A 14,553-nucleotide genomic window follows, 5' to 3' on the forward strand; every position below is an offset into this window, starting at 1 on the left:
GCTGCTGCACAATAGCTGACTTGGTCTACTTCTCTTAAAGACAAACTCAAGACATTCCTGAGGTGCAAAAGTTACCGACTCTTCCACCTAACGCCCCCAACCCATCGAATCCACTTCCCAACCACCTCCCTCTTCTCCCCCTCCACGCCACCCTCACGAATCAACTCCATCAAATAGTACCCCTTCGCCAACTCCTCATTCCCCGCCAGCCGATGCACAAAGCTATGACAAGCCCTACAAAGCCACGCCACACTATTCAGCCTATCCTCCGTATGCCAGCCCCTCTTGCGCACCCTCTCATGCGTGCTCTTCGGGATCAAGTGGTGGTAGGTCAGCGGGATCCAGGAGCGACCGCAGAGCTCGCATTCAGCGGTACGCGTCGTGGACCAGATAGGTGGGGGCGAGGTGGCGGCGGAGATGTAGCTGGTGAGCAGGGGGGTGAAGAAGTTGTGCTGGTCTGTGGGGTCTGAGGTGGGTGGGAGGAGGGCGTAGCTTTCGAGGGAGTCGATTGCTAGTGGTGGGATGGTGTTGAGCGACTCTGTTGCGCATGGGGCGGATAGGGGCGTGGAGTAGCGTTCCTGGAGGTGCGGCGAGTCTTTGAACTTGGAGTAGCTGAGCGTTCGCACGGCATCTGGCAGGCTGGGGAAGATGATGCTCGAGAGGTACTGGACAATTATTCAGCAGGAGTGTTGTAAGCGCGGGAGGGGATCAGACATCGATGAACTCCCCCAAATCCTCGGCAGCGCTCTCCTCGCTCTCTCCGTCCGCTCCATCTGCCTTCCCATCCGCACCCATCTCTTCTAACCTGGTTTCGCCATTCTTCCCCCTCTTACTAGCCCTCTTCTTCTTGCTCTTTTTCTTCGGGTTCTCGACGGGTGCCGCTAAAGCTCTCAGAATCGGCTCACTCAGACAGTCCCTGAAAGTCTCGTAATTCGATTGCTCGTCCGGAGGGATCCGTTCGGCCATTACGTCATAATCTTAAGATGAAGGGAACGAAGCAGAGAGGGGGAAGTAGAGCAACTTGAGAGGCTTGGGATATAGCATCTAAACATCGTGGTCTTAAGGAGTATTTATGTGTTGTGTTGACGATGATGATGTCGTATAGTCCGCGGTGCGTGATTGGTGGGGGCGGGGCAAGGGCGTCGGGATGGCGCGAAGAAGGGCTGGGGCTGGAGATTCGAAGATTCCGGAATGCTTCTTTTGTTGATGCCTTGGGCTGAGCCATGGTTGACGGACGTCTTGTAAACGTAGGGCGTGCACAAAGGTATTACCAAGGGCGGTCCGAACACGAGCGTGACTCGAACGAATAGAAAGACGAATGGGAGAGTGAAGAAATAGAGAAGGGAAGCTGGCATGTATTACTCGTTCTATTCGCGTCTAGGCATCCAGCAAGCCATGCATGCCAGCCGTCCTCTGCCAGAGTATCTCGTAAAATCATGAAACTCGCCCATGCGCAAGCTATGCAAGAAGCAAGCACCATCCATATGCATCGGCCTCCTGTATACCATGTCCATCGGTGCTCCGCATCTTCCAGCGAGGAAGGAATATGCCATTAGGCCTTCTTCTTCCCACCCCGGCCACCCTTCTTCGCACCGCCCATAGCAGCCTCCCTCCGCTTATTCTCCTTCTCAATCTGCTCCGCCTTAGCCTTTTCCTGCTCGGCCCTCTCCTCAGCTTCAGCCTTCTTGCGCGCAGCCTCGGCCTCACGCCTCTCCCTCACGAGCTTCAAGCGCTCCAGATCCGCACGCGCCTCCTCCGTCTTGCCCTCCGCATGCAGCTTCTCGTACCGCTCCTTCGCTTGCTGAGCCTGGATGGCCTCACGCTCGCGTCGGCTCAGCTGGCTCAGATCCTGCTTTCCCTTGTCTTTGGTGTCGGGGGCCTTCGGGGCTTTGGCAGCCTGGCTGCGCGCTTTGGCCGTGTGGTTCGGATTCGCGGGCATATCCTCGTCATCGTCGTCCTCTTCTTCGGACTCGGAGGGAGGGAGGTCACCAGGCTCAGCGGCCTTGTTCTTCTGCTTCGCTATCGCGGCTTGCTTGCGGGCTTTTGCAGCGGCGCGGCGCTCCTCGCGGGTCATTTCCTGCTTGGGCTGGCCGTCGTCCTCGCTAGACTCTTCCTCAGAGGAGTCTTCTTCCTCTTCGGATTCCTCATCGACCTTCGGCTGCTCATCCTGTGCATTTGTGTTAGCGTTCTAAGCATTGCTTGTGATTGATAGGAACGTACACCCCACATGCCCACGACCTCGCCATCGGCATTCAGCGGTTGTAGATCCCTCGAAAAGTGTTTTCCGCCACCACGCTTCGGCTTGCTAAACTTGCCTCCGCGACCGCGTGCTGAAGACATCTTGTCTATTCGAAAGTATGTTCTACCCGTATAGAGCAGAGGAGGGGTTCGGTGGTGAGGTAGGCTCGAGGGCCTAAGTGGTGCTTCTGCGGTGAAATTCAGGCAGAGCGGTGAAGATTCTCTAGCGGACAGACGAGAGTATGAGTTTGTTTGAAGGCTCGTTGTCTATCTGTTGCTTGCGTGCTCGTCGCTGCGGGAGATTCGACTTGTCGTATCCGTGTCGTGGTCGTGGGATCGGAGTGCTGATCAGAGGGTACTCTTTGTCCTTTGCGTTTCCTGCTAAACGGTCAGCTCTGCACCGCACACACCTTCCTTCCCCTCCCGCTGTACTCACCCAGGTATCCACACCGTGAATCTACTCGCCAAAGCAGTAATAAGTGTGACTCCTCAAATCCGCACACTGCGTAGCGTAGCGAAGACAACAAATAGCCCCGCCCCAACCCCACCACCTGCGCCGCGAATTAACCCTTTCGCACTAAGCCCAATCCATCGTCCCGTCAATGCGCCGCTGACTAACGCCCGACATCTGAAAATCTCATTCGCTTCGCGCTGCTCGTGTTCTCTTCTACAATAAACTGAACTACCCCTTCATATTCACTCTGCTTTCTCCTGTCAATGAGGCTGCTGGAGGGGAAAGTGGAGGGCAGAATAATTCTCTTTTGATCGTCGGCTTACCCCCTTCTCTCTAGCACTCTGTGCGAATGGAGCGAAGGTAAATTTTTTTGACGGCACATTCCATCCGCTGCGTTTTGCACCTGTCTTTGCATATCGAGGCCCCTGGAGACTGCGAGCTATCCGAAGTTCTGGGTGTCCTGTAGAGTGCCTGCCCCGGTGTTGTCTGTTCTAATCGAACAATCTCCTTGTCTCAATGCTCTGTAGCGTTTGCGCAAGACTTCTTTATCTAATGTCACCGTTAATGGGTCAAGATATTGTTTTGCAAAGGTCAAACTGATGCCCCTCAAAACCATCATGCCATCACAATCGCGCAGCAGAAGACAGTTTATTTTATGTTTTCATTCGCAATGGCTCGCACTACCTAGATAGTGGGAAGTCCCGATCCAGACTGTTCACATCCGCCGCCCATCGCCGCTACTAAAGCCTTGAGTATCTCTCTCTTCCACAGAGCCAGAGAAAGGAAAGCAGCAGCAGGGAAAGAAGCAAAGCAATCATACCCAAGAACTTTTGAAGAGAGGGAAACGGGAAATGCAAGCCATCAGCCCAATGAGACCCTAGCCCTCGACCATCGCCGAACCATAGCATCCATAAACCCCACCGAACCCAGTCGTCATAGCCCTTGATGTCGTCCAAATTCCATCATCCATCGCATCCGCCGCAGTCGTTCCTTAGACGTACCACATGACCTCCTTGAGACCCATGACGTTGCTGATCGCCTGGAGCGGCGCAATCTCGACCTGGTTCTTGGAAGAGCCGGTAGATGAGCGCTGCTCAGCCTTGGCCTCCTTCTTGCCCGAAGAGACGGGAGTGTCGTTGACGTGGGCTCGGGAACGATCGGCAGCCAGGTGAGCATAGTACACGGCCGGGTGGAGTGAGACCGGGGTCGTCGAGCGAATATACTGATAGGAATGCTCGAAGATGAACTGTTGCAGCTCGGCGGCCTCCCAGTTGCCCTCGTTCAAGATGCACTGGTAGTGGATCGGTCGAGCGGTACCCTTGATAGCGACATGGGAGCAGAGGTAGAAGTCGAACTCGAAGGGGTGAGTGCAACCGGTCTCAACGAGGGTTCCAGGAAGGGGGTTCTTGTTGCGATCGCCCTGGTCGGGGAAGAAGCGGATGTGATGCCGCTTGCCGGCGATGACCACGGTGAACTTCGGCTCCTGCTTGCAGCCAATCTTCTTGAAGCACTCCTTCATGTCGCGCACCTCCTCTTCGAGCACGGCGGCGTACTGGCCTGGATGATTGTTAGCTACGGAAAACGCATCAATTGCTCGAGAACTAACCCTCAGAAACACCGTCCCTAATATAGAGGACACGCGCTGGAGGCAGGCCCTTGCCGACGCGCTGCATCCAGTTCTTGGCCATAGGTCCAAAGTGCTCGTCAATGTTGTTCGTAGTGACCATCTCCACACGATTGCCGTTGGTCTGGACATCGGCCCAGTACCTAGCGAAGAGAGAATCAGCTGAGACGGTGATGGCGGCGAACGAGGCAGCCTCGCCAGAGGCAGCACCAGGCGCAGGATGAGAGACGTCGGCACCGACGACCATGGTTGGAATGCTGCTGGATTTCGGCGCAATCTTGGGCAGTGTAGTGGACTTTGCAACGCAGGTAGCACCGCCGAGCTTGGCGTTAACCTTCATGCAGACATTGGAGATGTACTGCGGGGAAGAGCCCATGACGTGCTTCGACTGCAGGACCTGGGAGGCCACACCAAAGCGGATGTCGCAGGACTTCTTGATACGGCGATATACGTCGACGTTGCGGTCGTTGACGATGAAGATCATGAAGGATGGCCGCATCTGATATCGGTTGCCAGTAGCGTTGAAGGCCTTCGCGACCAGCTCACCTCCATCAGCGAGGTTGCCCGGGCCCATCCATGGCTTCTTGCCGAACTTTGGGTGCGACATGATCTGACCGCCGTGGCTCTCGTAGATCTTGACGAAGTTCTCGACGAAGTTCTCGACTTGAGGCTGTGCGACGGCGCCCCTACCCTGAATGACGCAGACGCCCCAAGCCTTGATGGGACGCTCATTGTTGGGCAGAGCGAACTTGCGTCCATCAAGCCGCCAACGGCCTTGCACCAAATCTTTCGGATCGACAGTGGCCTGGCGGCTGCCTTGGCCGAACTGAACGGACGGGGAAGGGAGGACGCGAGCCTTGACTTTGGTGGCATTCGGTGCGATCTTCAAGCCGTAGTGGCTGAGATAATCGTCCTTGTCCCAGTTGAGGAGTCGAACGCCATGCATGACAGCAGCCCATCGGTCCTTAGGGAGAGTAACGGCGAATTTGATCATGGCCGAGGTCTGAACGTCGCTCAGCTTGGTGTTGTAGCGCTGGTTGGGATCGATCTTCAGCCAGTCCATAGGGAGATAAACGGCGCCACCGCGAATCTTCTTCGTCATCTTGACCACGGGCAAGTTGGACGTGCAATTGAGACCGTACTTGGTCTGGAAGTACTTGTGAACGGAGATCTGGCGAAGTTGGGTGGGAGGGACTCCTGGGCGTCGATCATCGGGATCAGGGAACATGGCCTCGGTAGCATCCATGCCGACGAACTCGTCGATGGTCCACTGCGTCTCCTTCTCCTTGACGTGGAAGGCAGTGACACCAACCCGCTTGAAGCGTCGGAGGTCCTTCTTCAGCTGAGAGTGCTTCCAGTCGCGCTTGGCATCCCGGAAACGCTGTTGGAACTCTGGTCCTCATTAGTACTTTGTGATTCAAAGCAGGGGTGCAATACTCACGTGGTGGACCACAGTTGAAGACCTGACCGATGGCACGGGTCAGCTCCTGGGCGCGCCAGAAGGTGCCATTGGCGACATCGACGTTGACCGAGAGAGTCTTCTGGAACTTCTCGTTGAGAACCGGGCGGAGAGAGGCAAAGACACCCTTGAAAGCCTCGATGCCACCGCCGAGATCGAACCGCTGCTCGCCGCGCTGAAAGAACGACTTCTTGATCTGGGTGTACTTCTGGCTAGGACCCTCTCGCATGACATGGTCAAGGAAGTTGATGGTGTCGATGCAATCAGGCGACCAGGAAGCCTGGCCATCAAGGAAGGCACGGAGATGGTTGAAGTCAACCTGGCGAGTCCACTTGAGGAATATGGTGTGTTTGTTGCCCTTGCCAGAGCGGCCGCCATTCTGAGGCCTACCCTGTTCCTCGTCCAGGTCGACGGTGATGCGGGTCTCATCACGGTCGAGACGCTTTCCAGACCTGCGTATGTCAGTGAAAATTCAGCACGAAAGAAGAGCAAGGGACATACCAAGCAAGCTTGTTGCCGTCATAGACCCACAAGTTGGTCGGTTCACCGAGGGCGGCCTTGACAGCATTGGAGTGCCAGATCTTCTTGATCAGAACGCGCTTGGTCGCATCTGTGTCGCCACCCCAAGCAACCTAGACAAAGGTTAGAATGGCTGAATAAGAGTAGAAGCGAGCGAACTTACATCGTACTGGTGGACCACAGTGTTCGGAGCCTGGACGACATTGAATGTGTTTAGGGTGACGCTAATCTCCCTGCCGTTGCTGTTGAACTTGGCCGGACGCTGGGGAAGCGAATCCGGGATAGTGATCTTCCATGTGTTAGTATCGACGTCGAAGTTTCGAAATTGGTAGAGATCCTGAGGGACATGTGGGAAGGCCATGACTGATGAAGGAGGGGCTTTTTGTACAGATATGGTACAATGATAGGAATCGGAGACAAAGAATGAGGAAGAGTGTCGAATGAATGGTGTGATGTGGAAATGGAGAGAAGAAACTGGGGAGGGACTGCAGTCCTTATATACCCCGATAGGGAGGACGGAATAGGTGCGGCGCCATTGCGAGCGAAGTCGGAATGGCTGCGAGGCAGCAGCGTGGGGAGATGCATGGCGTTTGCAACGACATGCAGGATGCCGGCTGGGACGGGAAATGGCGTGCGGCATGACAGAGGAAAGATAAGGAACCGTTTGTACTTACACCACGAGCGGTATACCAGCCAGCTAGACCCAAGAACTCGGAGATGTTCTTGAGGTCCGTGACCTTGGAATACTCGGTGGGGACACGATGCGGGCCACTGATCAAGGGATCACGGTTCCCGTCGAGGCGAGGGATGGACTTTGGCGTAGACCGCTGAGTGGGATCACGCGAGGCAGAGGACGAGTCGCCGGATGAGCCGGAGCTCTTCTTCTCAGCCTGGGCGCGGCGTTTCGGTGGACCACCCATGTTGGCTTCTGGTATCCATGTCAGCGCTGAATTGGACGATCGTATCAGGCAATGCAGGCCGCGCGGGATATTGCAACCGAGTCGTTTGCTGCGGGCCCATGGATGTGCAGCAAAGACCCGGGTCCGCAGCGGAGAATAGGCATGATGTAAGGAGATGCCGATACCAGAGCGGCATCGCAACGGCAGAACGTACCTTGATTGCTTGACTAGAGCTTCTGAAGAGCTAGCTGGGCGGTCGGTGGCGAGGCGTCGCACCGTGGATTGAAGAAACTGGAAGGTCAGTAAGTCACCTCAAAAAGGTGAGCGAGCCACCTATGGGAAACTGGGAAAGCACAAGGGCAAAAAGGCAGGCGAGGGGAGGGTATGGGGTGCAGCAAAACCTGCCAAAGCAAGGTAAAGGCCGTATGGAGGCAGTGTTGTCGAAAGAGGTGAGGTGGAGAGGATATGTTGTGGAGGTTGAGGTGCAAAAGAGAAGCCGCGGGTGATGTGGGCAAAACAAAGCTCGGCAAGCTCATGCGATCACCGCGGTGACGGCGAGTTTGCAGAAAGCTCGGCTTGGCAAAACAAACGGACGGAAGGCGCGCGTCTCAAAGTGAAGTAGGAAGGTGCAAAACTTACGGTTAAGGGCGAGGAGCTTCCTGAGCTTCAGTGGTGGTGAGCAGCAGAGTTCAGCAGCGGTGTGGGGCTTGTCAAATGGAGCTGCTGAGCCGGCTGGAGTATCTGAGGTAGCTTGAGGTGTGTTGTCGAAGGCTTTGGACTCAAGCTAGAGTTGTTGTTGTGTGGTGTAGGAGAAGTGGTTGGCGGTGGGGAGGCGATACCTATATACCCAGTGGGCGGGGAGGCGGTCAGAGAGCGGCTGCCCTGCAAGCAGTCCGTACGGCTCTCTCTCAGCAGGGTGTGACGCAATCTCAGGGCAGAAACCGTGGTGTTTTACCCCGACTGATAGAGACACGTAAGAGAAGAAGACCAGATGAAGCGTGGCAACAGCGTTGAGAGCCAGTTCGGATGACAAGTGAGGGCAATGAGCAACCCTGCAAACGGAATGAGTGACCGGATGAGCTGCTGCGAAATTCTAGGTAAGAGAAAACCGAACGCAGGTTCGAATAGGAACCGTAGATTCCGCCTGTGCCCCGACCTCGGGATGCCCGGAAGTCGATAGATGCGGAGTGGATACCCCGTATAAGGAAGGCGCCATCCAGTCTACCATATCCAAATCTCCAATCCTCTAGCCTTGTTATGCAGCAGCCTCATCATGAGATGTTCACAGCTTGTACGTAGAGCTTCCGGCCACTGACTGCGCGTTCTCCCCAGCGTCTTTGCTCTGGCTCTGGCTCTTGCCCAATGTTCCCCATAAACTATCTCTTATATCCTCAACGTATATCGTGAGACCATAACCAAATCCCTTCCCCATCCGTAAACTAAGCATCCATAAAACGTACGTAGACGTGCCTGTTGGGCTCGAGGGCCATTCGCGCACTGCCACAGCAACGCTGTCAGACGAGATCTATCTCTTCATCCAGCATCATCCTGACACCCGAGGCACTTCAAAGCCCTAATCGCCAGCATATTTAACCAATGTGAAAGTCAACTGATGCAAAGGATGTTTCTCGAGGAACGACCGACGTTGAACTTTTAGGCTCGCTAAGGCACCTGGGCATGCTGACACACGCTATCCCGCTACAAGTATTTCACATGCATTGACATCCGTCACATTTCGGGTGGAACATTGTTCTCTAGGAAACCGGAGCGTTCAGACACAGTCTTTTTAAAGTGATTCACAGCTCTAATAGCTGTCTTCCGAGTGGAAGTCCTTTTAGATACTTTCGAGGCTATACTATACATGGGCATCCGCATCCGTTGTGCAGAATGTCTCGATCAAGGGAAATGAGCCAGAGCCAACGCCACGCTGTGAGTCCGGGTTCGCAATCCCTGATGAAAGACCTAGACCGCCCGATTTGAACAAAGGAAGAAAAGCCCACAGATGGGCATGCCAAAGTCATCATCCTGTACTCTCCTGATCACTGGAAGTAGGAGCTAGCAGGTCCTCGACCGGCTTTTGATCGCCAGTCATAGACCGGGCCGATATCCCATTCCGCGCATTGCACAGCTTGGCGGCCCTCAAGACCAACCTCCTCCTCCACCATATCGAGCCTGTATATTCTGCAACTGGGCTCCAATGTTGCCGGAAGGAGGCGCTGATGCCGGAGGCGCTGGGGCAGGCTGCAGCTTCTCGGGAAGCGGGAGAGTCAGGCTGCGAAGGAAAGAGACCACCTTCTCGGGGTTGAAGCGCATCTCATTGTAATACTTGGCGCTGGGAATGATATCGAGCATGAAGTTGACGCCCCATGGGAGGGGTGCTGGGCCGGTCGCCCTGGGTGTGTTCCCACCACTGATTCCTGCCAATGAGTTAGTCAATGTGCGGATGGCCTCCATAAGTGGCTTCACGTACCTTGGTTACGGCGCGCAGCGTCCAACCGACGGCCTGCAGCGCCCTTGAGTGGCGATTCACCCCGGACCAGCTTACGAGGTTGATTGAGCTCGCCATCATCTTCCAGTGGGCGCTTCGGTGAGTTCGTGGCTGGGAGCAGGTAGCCAAGGCGCGGGGAGTTGAGGAGAGCCGGAGAAGCGATACGTTCCTCCTTCATTTGCGCGGACACCTCAACGGTCGGCATCACGTTACCGGGCATCGCCGGCCGCATCTGGGTTCGAGGAGAAACAACCGGGAGCACCGTCGTAGGATCGAAGGTGGCGGACGAGAACCGGGAAGTGAATCGCTGGAGCTGATGGCCATCAGGGAACAACATGGCCATGCGCCGCTCCAGCCTGGTAATCTGAGCCAAGTCGCCAAACTGAGACTCGTAGTTGTGGAAGTAAACGAAGAGAGGTTTCGCTCGGTGGATTGTCTCCGGCTTCTGGGTGAGCCGGCTGACAATAGTCTCGAAGACGGCGCGGGCATTGGTTAAGTCGTTGAGCTCGACAAGATGCTTGATGTATTGCAATGCGAAGTTCTCATCATCGGGGAACAACCTCATGCCACGCTCGAAAATCCGACTCGCGGCCGGATCTTGGTAGCAACGGTGCTCGATGAGCGCGCTGGCAACGTACAAGTCGCTCAGCAGCTTGCCCTTCTTTCGTGCCTCGCTGAAGATGCCTCGGAAGCCAGGAATGATTGCGTTGGGCGCGCCCCTACCCTGCACCCGACGCAAGGCCTGCATCAAGGCAATCCAGGCATAAGACAGAGTCTTCTTGAGCGTGTGGATCTCAGCAGTCGCAGCCTTGCTGATGCCCTGCAGCTGAGCGTCGAGAGCCTCCTGCTTCTCTTGCTGTCGCTTCGCCGCTGCGCGGGCCTCGTCCTCATCGTCATCGTCTGAGCCCTTCTCCGATTTCGCTCGGGCGGCTTCCTCCGCAGCCTGCTGCGCGGCGAAGGCTTCTTTCGCTCGTGCAATGGCCTGCTCTTCGCGATTCTTGACTTTATTCGTAAGATCGTACAAGGCGTCAAGGACCTTGTCGAGCGACTCGCGGACTGCCTTGCCCTTCTTGATGACACCAGCCTCGCCATCCTCCCAGCCGGTGCTGAGCTCAACTTGGTGCGCTTTCTTGAAGGCTAGCAAGCAGCTCTCCGGGTTTGCTTCCAATCCGTTGTTGAGAAGCTCATCGCCTTCCTTCTGCATGCCGTTCTGGTAGCACCACTCAGCTGCTTCGTACCACAACTCAGGCCAGAAGCGGAGGGCCATTAAAGCGTTCTTGTAGAGATAGAGGACACGCTTATTGTAGAGAGCTTTGTCGTCGAGTTTGATCTCAAGGGGGTCGCTCTTCTCGTACTCAATCCACTTCTTCCACGCCTTAACCTGGTCCATGTACTCCTGGAAGCCCTCGAAGCCCTGGGCTGGTGGGAGCTTCGGAAGGGTGGTGCGGTTGACGTCTTTCGTAAGATTGCCGAGAAGATTGATAGCGCTTCGTGCGTTCACGTAGTAAGGTGATTTTTCTTGCAAATATTTGCGGCCCTACAAGAGAATTAGCACTGTCTCATGCTTGGCTGGATGGAGAAACACCTACAGTAGCTTTATTTAGACTCAGCTCAAACCTGTCATATTCACGCCAGAGCTCCATGGTCGCATTGGTTGGAACGGTAACCGCACGCTGATACACTTTTCGCATCGTGTCCATCTTCTGCATGTCTTGCCAGTTCTGTCCACCGAGGATGCCGGGGCCAGACTTGAGCAGCTCGATATAATCGATCCAGATTTTGCCCGCGTTGACGTCGATACCGATGTTCTCAAGCACGAACTCATAGACCTGAGTAATGACCTGGCGGGCTTGACCGGTCTGATCGGTAGTCAAGTTCTGGATACGCCGAATATAGTTGATGTACGACGACCAGAGGTCAACATAGGGACATTGCATGATCGAGCGCTGGAAGATGGCCTCGACGTGTTTGAAGTTGTCGAGCTGCGTCTCCATGTTCACGTACTCCACCCATTGCTCACCCTAGAAATGTCAGCATATGTCGATGGACAGAGAGGTGAGCCGCTTACAGCTGTCGGGAATACTTTGAAGAATCGGTCGAAGACAGCGCGGGCTTCGTCGTGCCTGTGCCGCCTACGGTGTTCCTCGATTAGACTCAACCACGCTTCGATGTCACCACGTGGATCCTCAGCAATTCGGTCTTCCAGGATGCCGACCCGGTCCTGCGGAAGACGAGGCTTCGGCAAAGAAGCAGACACGGGAGTAGCGGGAGCTTTAGACTGCCGCGCTGAAGCGTCTTTCAAGTGATCTGAAGCACCTGGTTTAGTAGCGTCTGGAGCGGGGGAAGCTCCATTGGGGACAGCAGCAGCACCAGTGGAAGCAGTGGCATGTGGAGCGACTGAAAGAAAAGGGACTTGAGCGGCACCCTGGTCCTGTGCACTACTATGTAACGGAATTTGGTCTTGTTGGGCAAGTGTATTGCTTGGTGTGAGAGTAGAAGATCGCTGCGGAGACTCTGAAACCCCAGAAGCATTCAGCAATGCAGAACCAGCCGAGGTCGGCTTCGCGACCGGCACCTTATCCTCATCGTCCTCGCTGCTCTCGTCGACAAACCCACCCTTGGTGCGCGGCTGCTTGGATGGCGTCGTCGCAGCAGCGGCATCCGCGGGCTGGGGTTTCGGGGCGCCTTCCGTCGCTGGAGGGGGGGTGTTCGAAGTGGACTCGGGCATCGACGCCGACTGATCGGACGGCGTGTGCGCAGGGTTCGCGAAAGCGCTATCCGGGTCGTACTCTTCCTCGTCGTCGGCAGGCGCAGAGTGCTCTGCGGGGTGAGAGTAGGCGGTGGCGGGGTCGTACTCTTGCTTCTGCGCCTCAAGGAAGGAGGCCATCTCGGCGTCTATGCCGGCCATGGTCGGGCCAGGCGAAAGGCGATCGGTTGAAGCTGCAGAATTAGGAGGCTCCTTCAGACAGCGCGGTTGGCAGCCGGCGTCGTAGGGAGGAAGGCGGAGGGGATGGCGGAGTAGCACCTACACAGACAAACGAATCTTGCGCGAGACAAGAGCGCTGGACAAGTTGGCCGTGAAGCTGCACTTGCGGAAACTGCGAGAGCGTCAGGGTCAGGCGATGTTGCGGCGGAAGCAGGTGGGCTTACGGGTCGTGCGCAGGCAGATCGGTCGCAGGTGGCTGCCTTTGTCTGCGCGGTTGGGGTGAAGAAAGGCAGGTTGAGGAAGCGCGGAGGCTTCTTTGTAGTCGAAAGCCCTGCAGCGGTTTGCGAAGTGAGAGTGAATTGGCCGCCGATTTCTCCGCAGGGCGGTCTTGGCGCGCGTGGCTGGTGTGGCTGATGCTCCGCAACGGCAACCGCGACTCGAGCTGCCATGTCACGGAGAGCACACTCTCGGTGTATTCGCATATACCCATTCACGCTCGATTTCAATGGCACCTTGACGCCAATAAATACGCTCACGGTTGTGCGACGCCGTTCCCTGAGACACTCTCTAAAGAACGATACCCAGGCACCCTTCGCAACCGCATCGTCTTACGAGCTCGAACTGGAGCATCCCAGCAGCCAGTCCTTACTCCTCACACATCCGCAGACATGAATCCGCACATCTCCCTACCGCGGCCGACAGGCGGCCCCTCAAACTTCGGCAGCACCACCCCCTCGAGACGAAACGAGATCCGAATGCCTCGCTTCTTCAAGCGGCTCTTCAAGTTCCCGCAGATGGACTTTGAAATGGCAGTCTGGGAGATGTATTCGCTGATGATCGCCCCGAAGAAAGTATTCAGATCGATATACTACCATGTAAGGCGCCCTCCATAGCCAGGACCATTCCTAGCTCAAGACGACCCTACAGAGCAGACACACTAACCTCTCCCCAGAAACAAACCTCAAAAACCTACCACCGCCCCGACCCCTCCTTCACCTACCTCCTCTCTTTCTTCCAGCTGCTCACCTCGCTCGCCTGGGGCTTCGCCTACGCCTCCAGCTTCTCGCTCACGCTGCGCATCACCCTGGTCTTCATCTTCGTGCACTTCCTGCTGCTCTCGCTGCTGACCGCAACGCTCTTCTACTTCTTCATCAAGCACCTGCTGGGGCCGAACTCGAAGCTCATACCGGGCCGGCGGCGGGGGCTGTACAATCTGGGCGGCGGCGAGGACGGCGGCGAGGGCAAGGAGGAGCTGGAGTTTGGGTATTGCTGGGATGTGGCGATCCGGGCGTTTGTGCCTGTGTGGGTGTTTTTGTACGTGGTGCAGTTTTTGTGCATGCCGCTTGTGGGGACGGACCATTGGTAAGTTGCTAGCGAGCGGGAGGGACAGCAGAGCGCCCTTCTTTTTGAGAAGGGCGACTGCGAGACCCCTTCCTTCCCCCCTCATACCGAAACCACTCTCGCTAACCCCGTCCGCCACTCCAGGATCTCCCTCGCCCTCGCCAACACCCTCTACCTCGCCGCCTTCAACTACTACTTCATAATCACCTTCCTGGGCTACAACGCCCTCCCCTTCCTGCACCACACGGAGCTGCTCCTCGCGCCTATCGCCGTAACAACGATACTCTGGTTTGTCAGCCTGTTTGGCCTGAATCTGAGCAAGCATCTGGCGCCCGTGTTTTTGGCAGGCGCGCAGTTGAGGAAGGGCGGGTGAAGAGGGGGGAAAGCGAAAACGGAAGGGAATCGGGGCATGCCGGGAAGGATGAGGATGAAGATAAGGGGGAATGTGTATGAATAGGGGTGTATATATGGAGTTCTATGGGCGCATCGAGGGTGTGGGTTTGGCGCATTTGGATTACTGGGATGGGCGCAAAAGGTGTCCGGTCGCTTCTTGGGAGATCTTTGTGGTTGCAGCATTTTAGCGATCATGTTGGCCGGCATAGCTT

General features: G+C 56.0%; 5 protein-coding genes across 5 annotated transcripts; 1 reads left to right on the forward strand and 4 right to left on the reverse strand.

The window, feature by feature from the left end:
* Nucleotides 1–71: 71 nt before the first annotated feature.
* On the reverse strand, nt 72–966 carry BU26DRAFT_439549 (uncharacterized protein; the record flags this gene model as incomplete). The annotated part of the gene is made up of 2 exons (XM_033824350.1): nt 72–665; nt 715–966. The coding sequence occupies 2 exons, from the start codon at nt 964–966 to the stop codon at nt 72–74; spliced, it is 846 nt and encodes a 281-aa protein (XP_033677050.1).
* Nucleotides 967–1,335: 369 nt separating this feature from the next.
* BU26DRAFT_524685 (uncharacterized protein) lies at nt 1,336–2,766 on the reverse strand. The gene is made up of 3 exons (XM_033830340.1): nt 2,675–2,766; nt 2,221–2,616; nt 1,336–2,167 (listed from the first exon to the last, which is right to left on the reverse strand). Exons 2-3 carry the CDS (start codon nt 2,338–2,340, stop codon nt 1,553–1,555), a joined length of 735 nt encoding a protein of 244 aa, XP_033677051.1. The 5' UTR covers nt 2,341–2,616; nt 2,675–2,766; the 3' UTR covers nt 1,336–1,552.
* A 793-nt stretch (nt 2,767–3,559) lies between these two features.
* BU26DRAFT_584945 (Piwi-domain-containing protein) lies at nt 3,560–7,214 on the reverse strand (the record flags this gene model as incomplete). The annotated part of the gene is made up of 6 exons (XM_033834621.1): nt 3,560–4,249; nt 4,299–5,708; nt 5,758–6,227; nt 6,277–6,407; nt 6,458–6,631; nt 6,969–7,214. 6 exons carry the CDS (start codon nt 7,212–7,214, stop codon nt 3,684–3,686), a joined length of 2,997 nt encoding a protein of 998 aa, XP_033677052.1. The 3' UTR covers nt 3,560–3,683.
* A 1,751-nt stretch (nt 7,215–8,965) lies between these two features.
* On the reverse strand, nt 8,966–12,775 carry BU26DRAFT_495318 (Suf-domain-containing protein). Its single transcript, XM_033826213.1, has 4 exons — nt 11,750–12,775; nt 11,271–11,702; nt 9,664–11,218; nt 8,966–9,610 (listed from the first exon to the last, which is right to left on the reverse strand). The coding sequence occupies exons 1-4, from the start codon at nt 12,587–12,589 to the stop codon at nt 9,333–9,335; spliced, it is 3,105 nt and encodes a 1,034-aa protein (XP_033677053.1). The 5' UTR covers nt 12,590–12,775; the 3' UTR covers nt 8,966–9,332.
* A 500-nt stretch (nt 12,776–13,275) lies between these two features.
* Nucleotides 13,276–14,321, forward strand: BU26DRAFT_439765 (UNC-50; the record flags this gene model as incomplete). Its single annotated transcript, XM_033824361.1, has 3 exons — nt 13,276–13,482; nt 13,560–13,969; nt 14,093–14,321. The coding sequence occupies 3 exons, from the start codon at nt 13,276–13,278 to the stop codon at nt 14,319–14,321; spliced, it is 846 nt and encodes a 281-aa protein (XP_033677054.1).
* Between the last annotated feature and the right edge of the window lie 232 nt (nt 14,322–14,553).

Source organism: Trematosphaeria pertusa, assembly GCF_010094035.1.
Source record: "Trematosphaeria pertusa strain CBS 122368 unplaced genomic scaffold BU26scaffold_21, whole genome shotgun sequence".
Lineage (NCBI taxonomy): Eukaryota > Fungi > Ascomycota > Dothideomycetes > Pleosporales > Trematosphaeriaceae > Trematosphaeria > Trematosphaeria pertusa.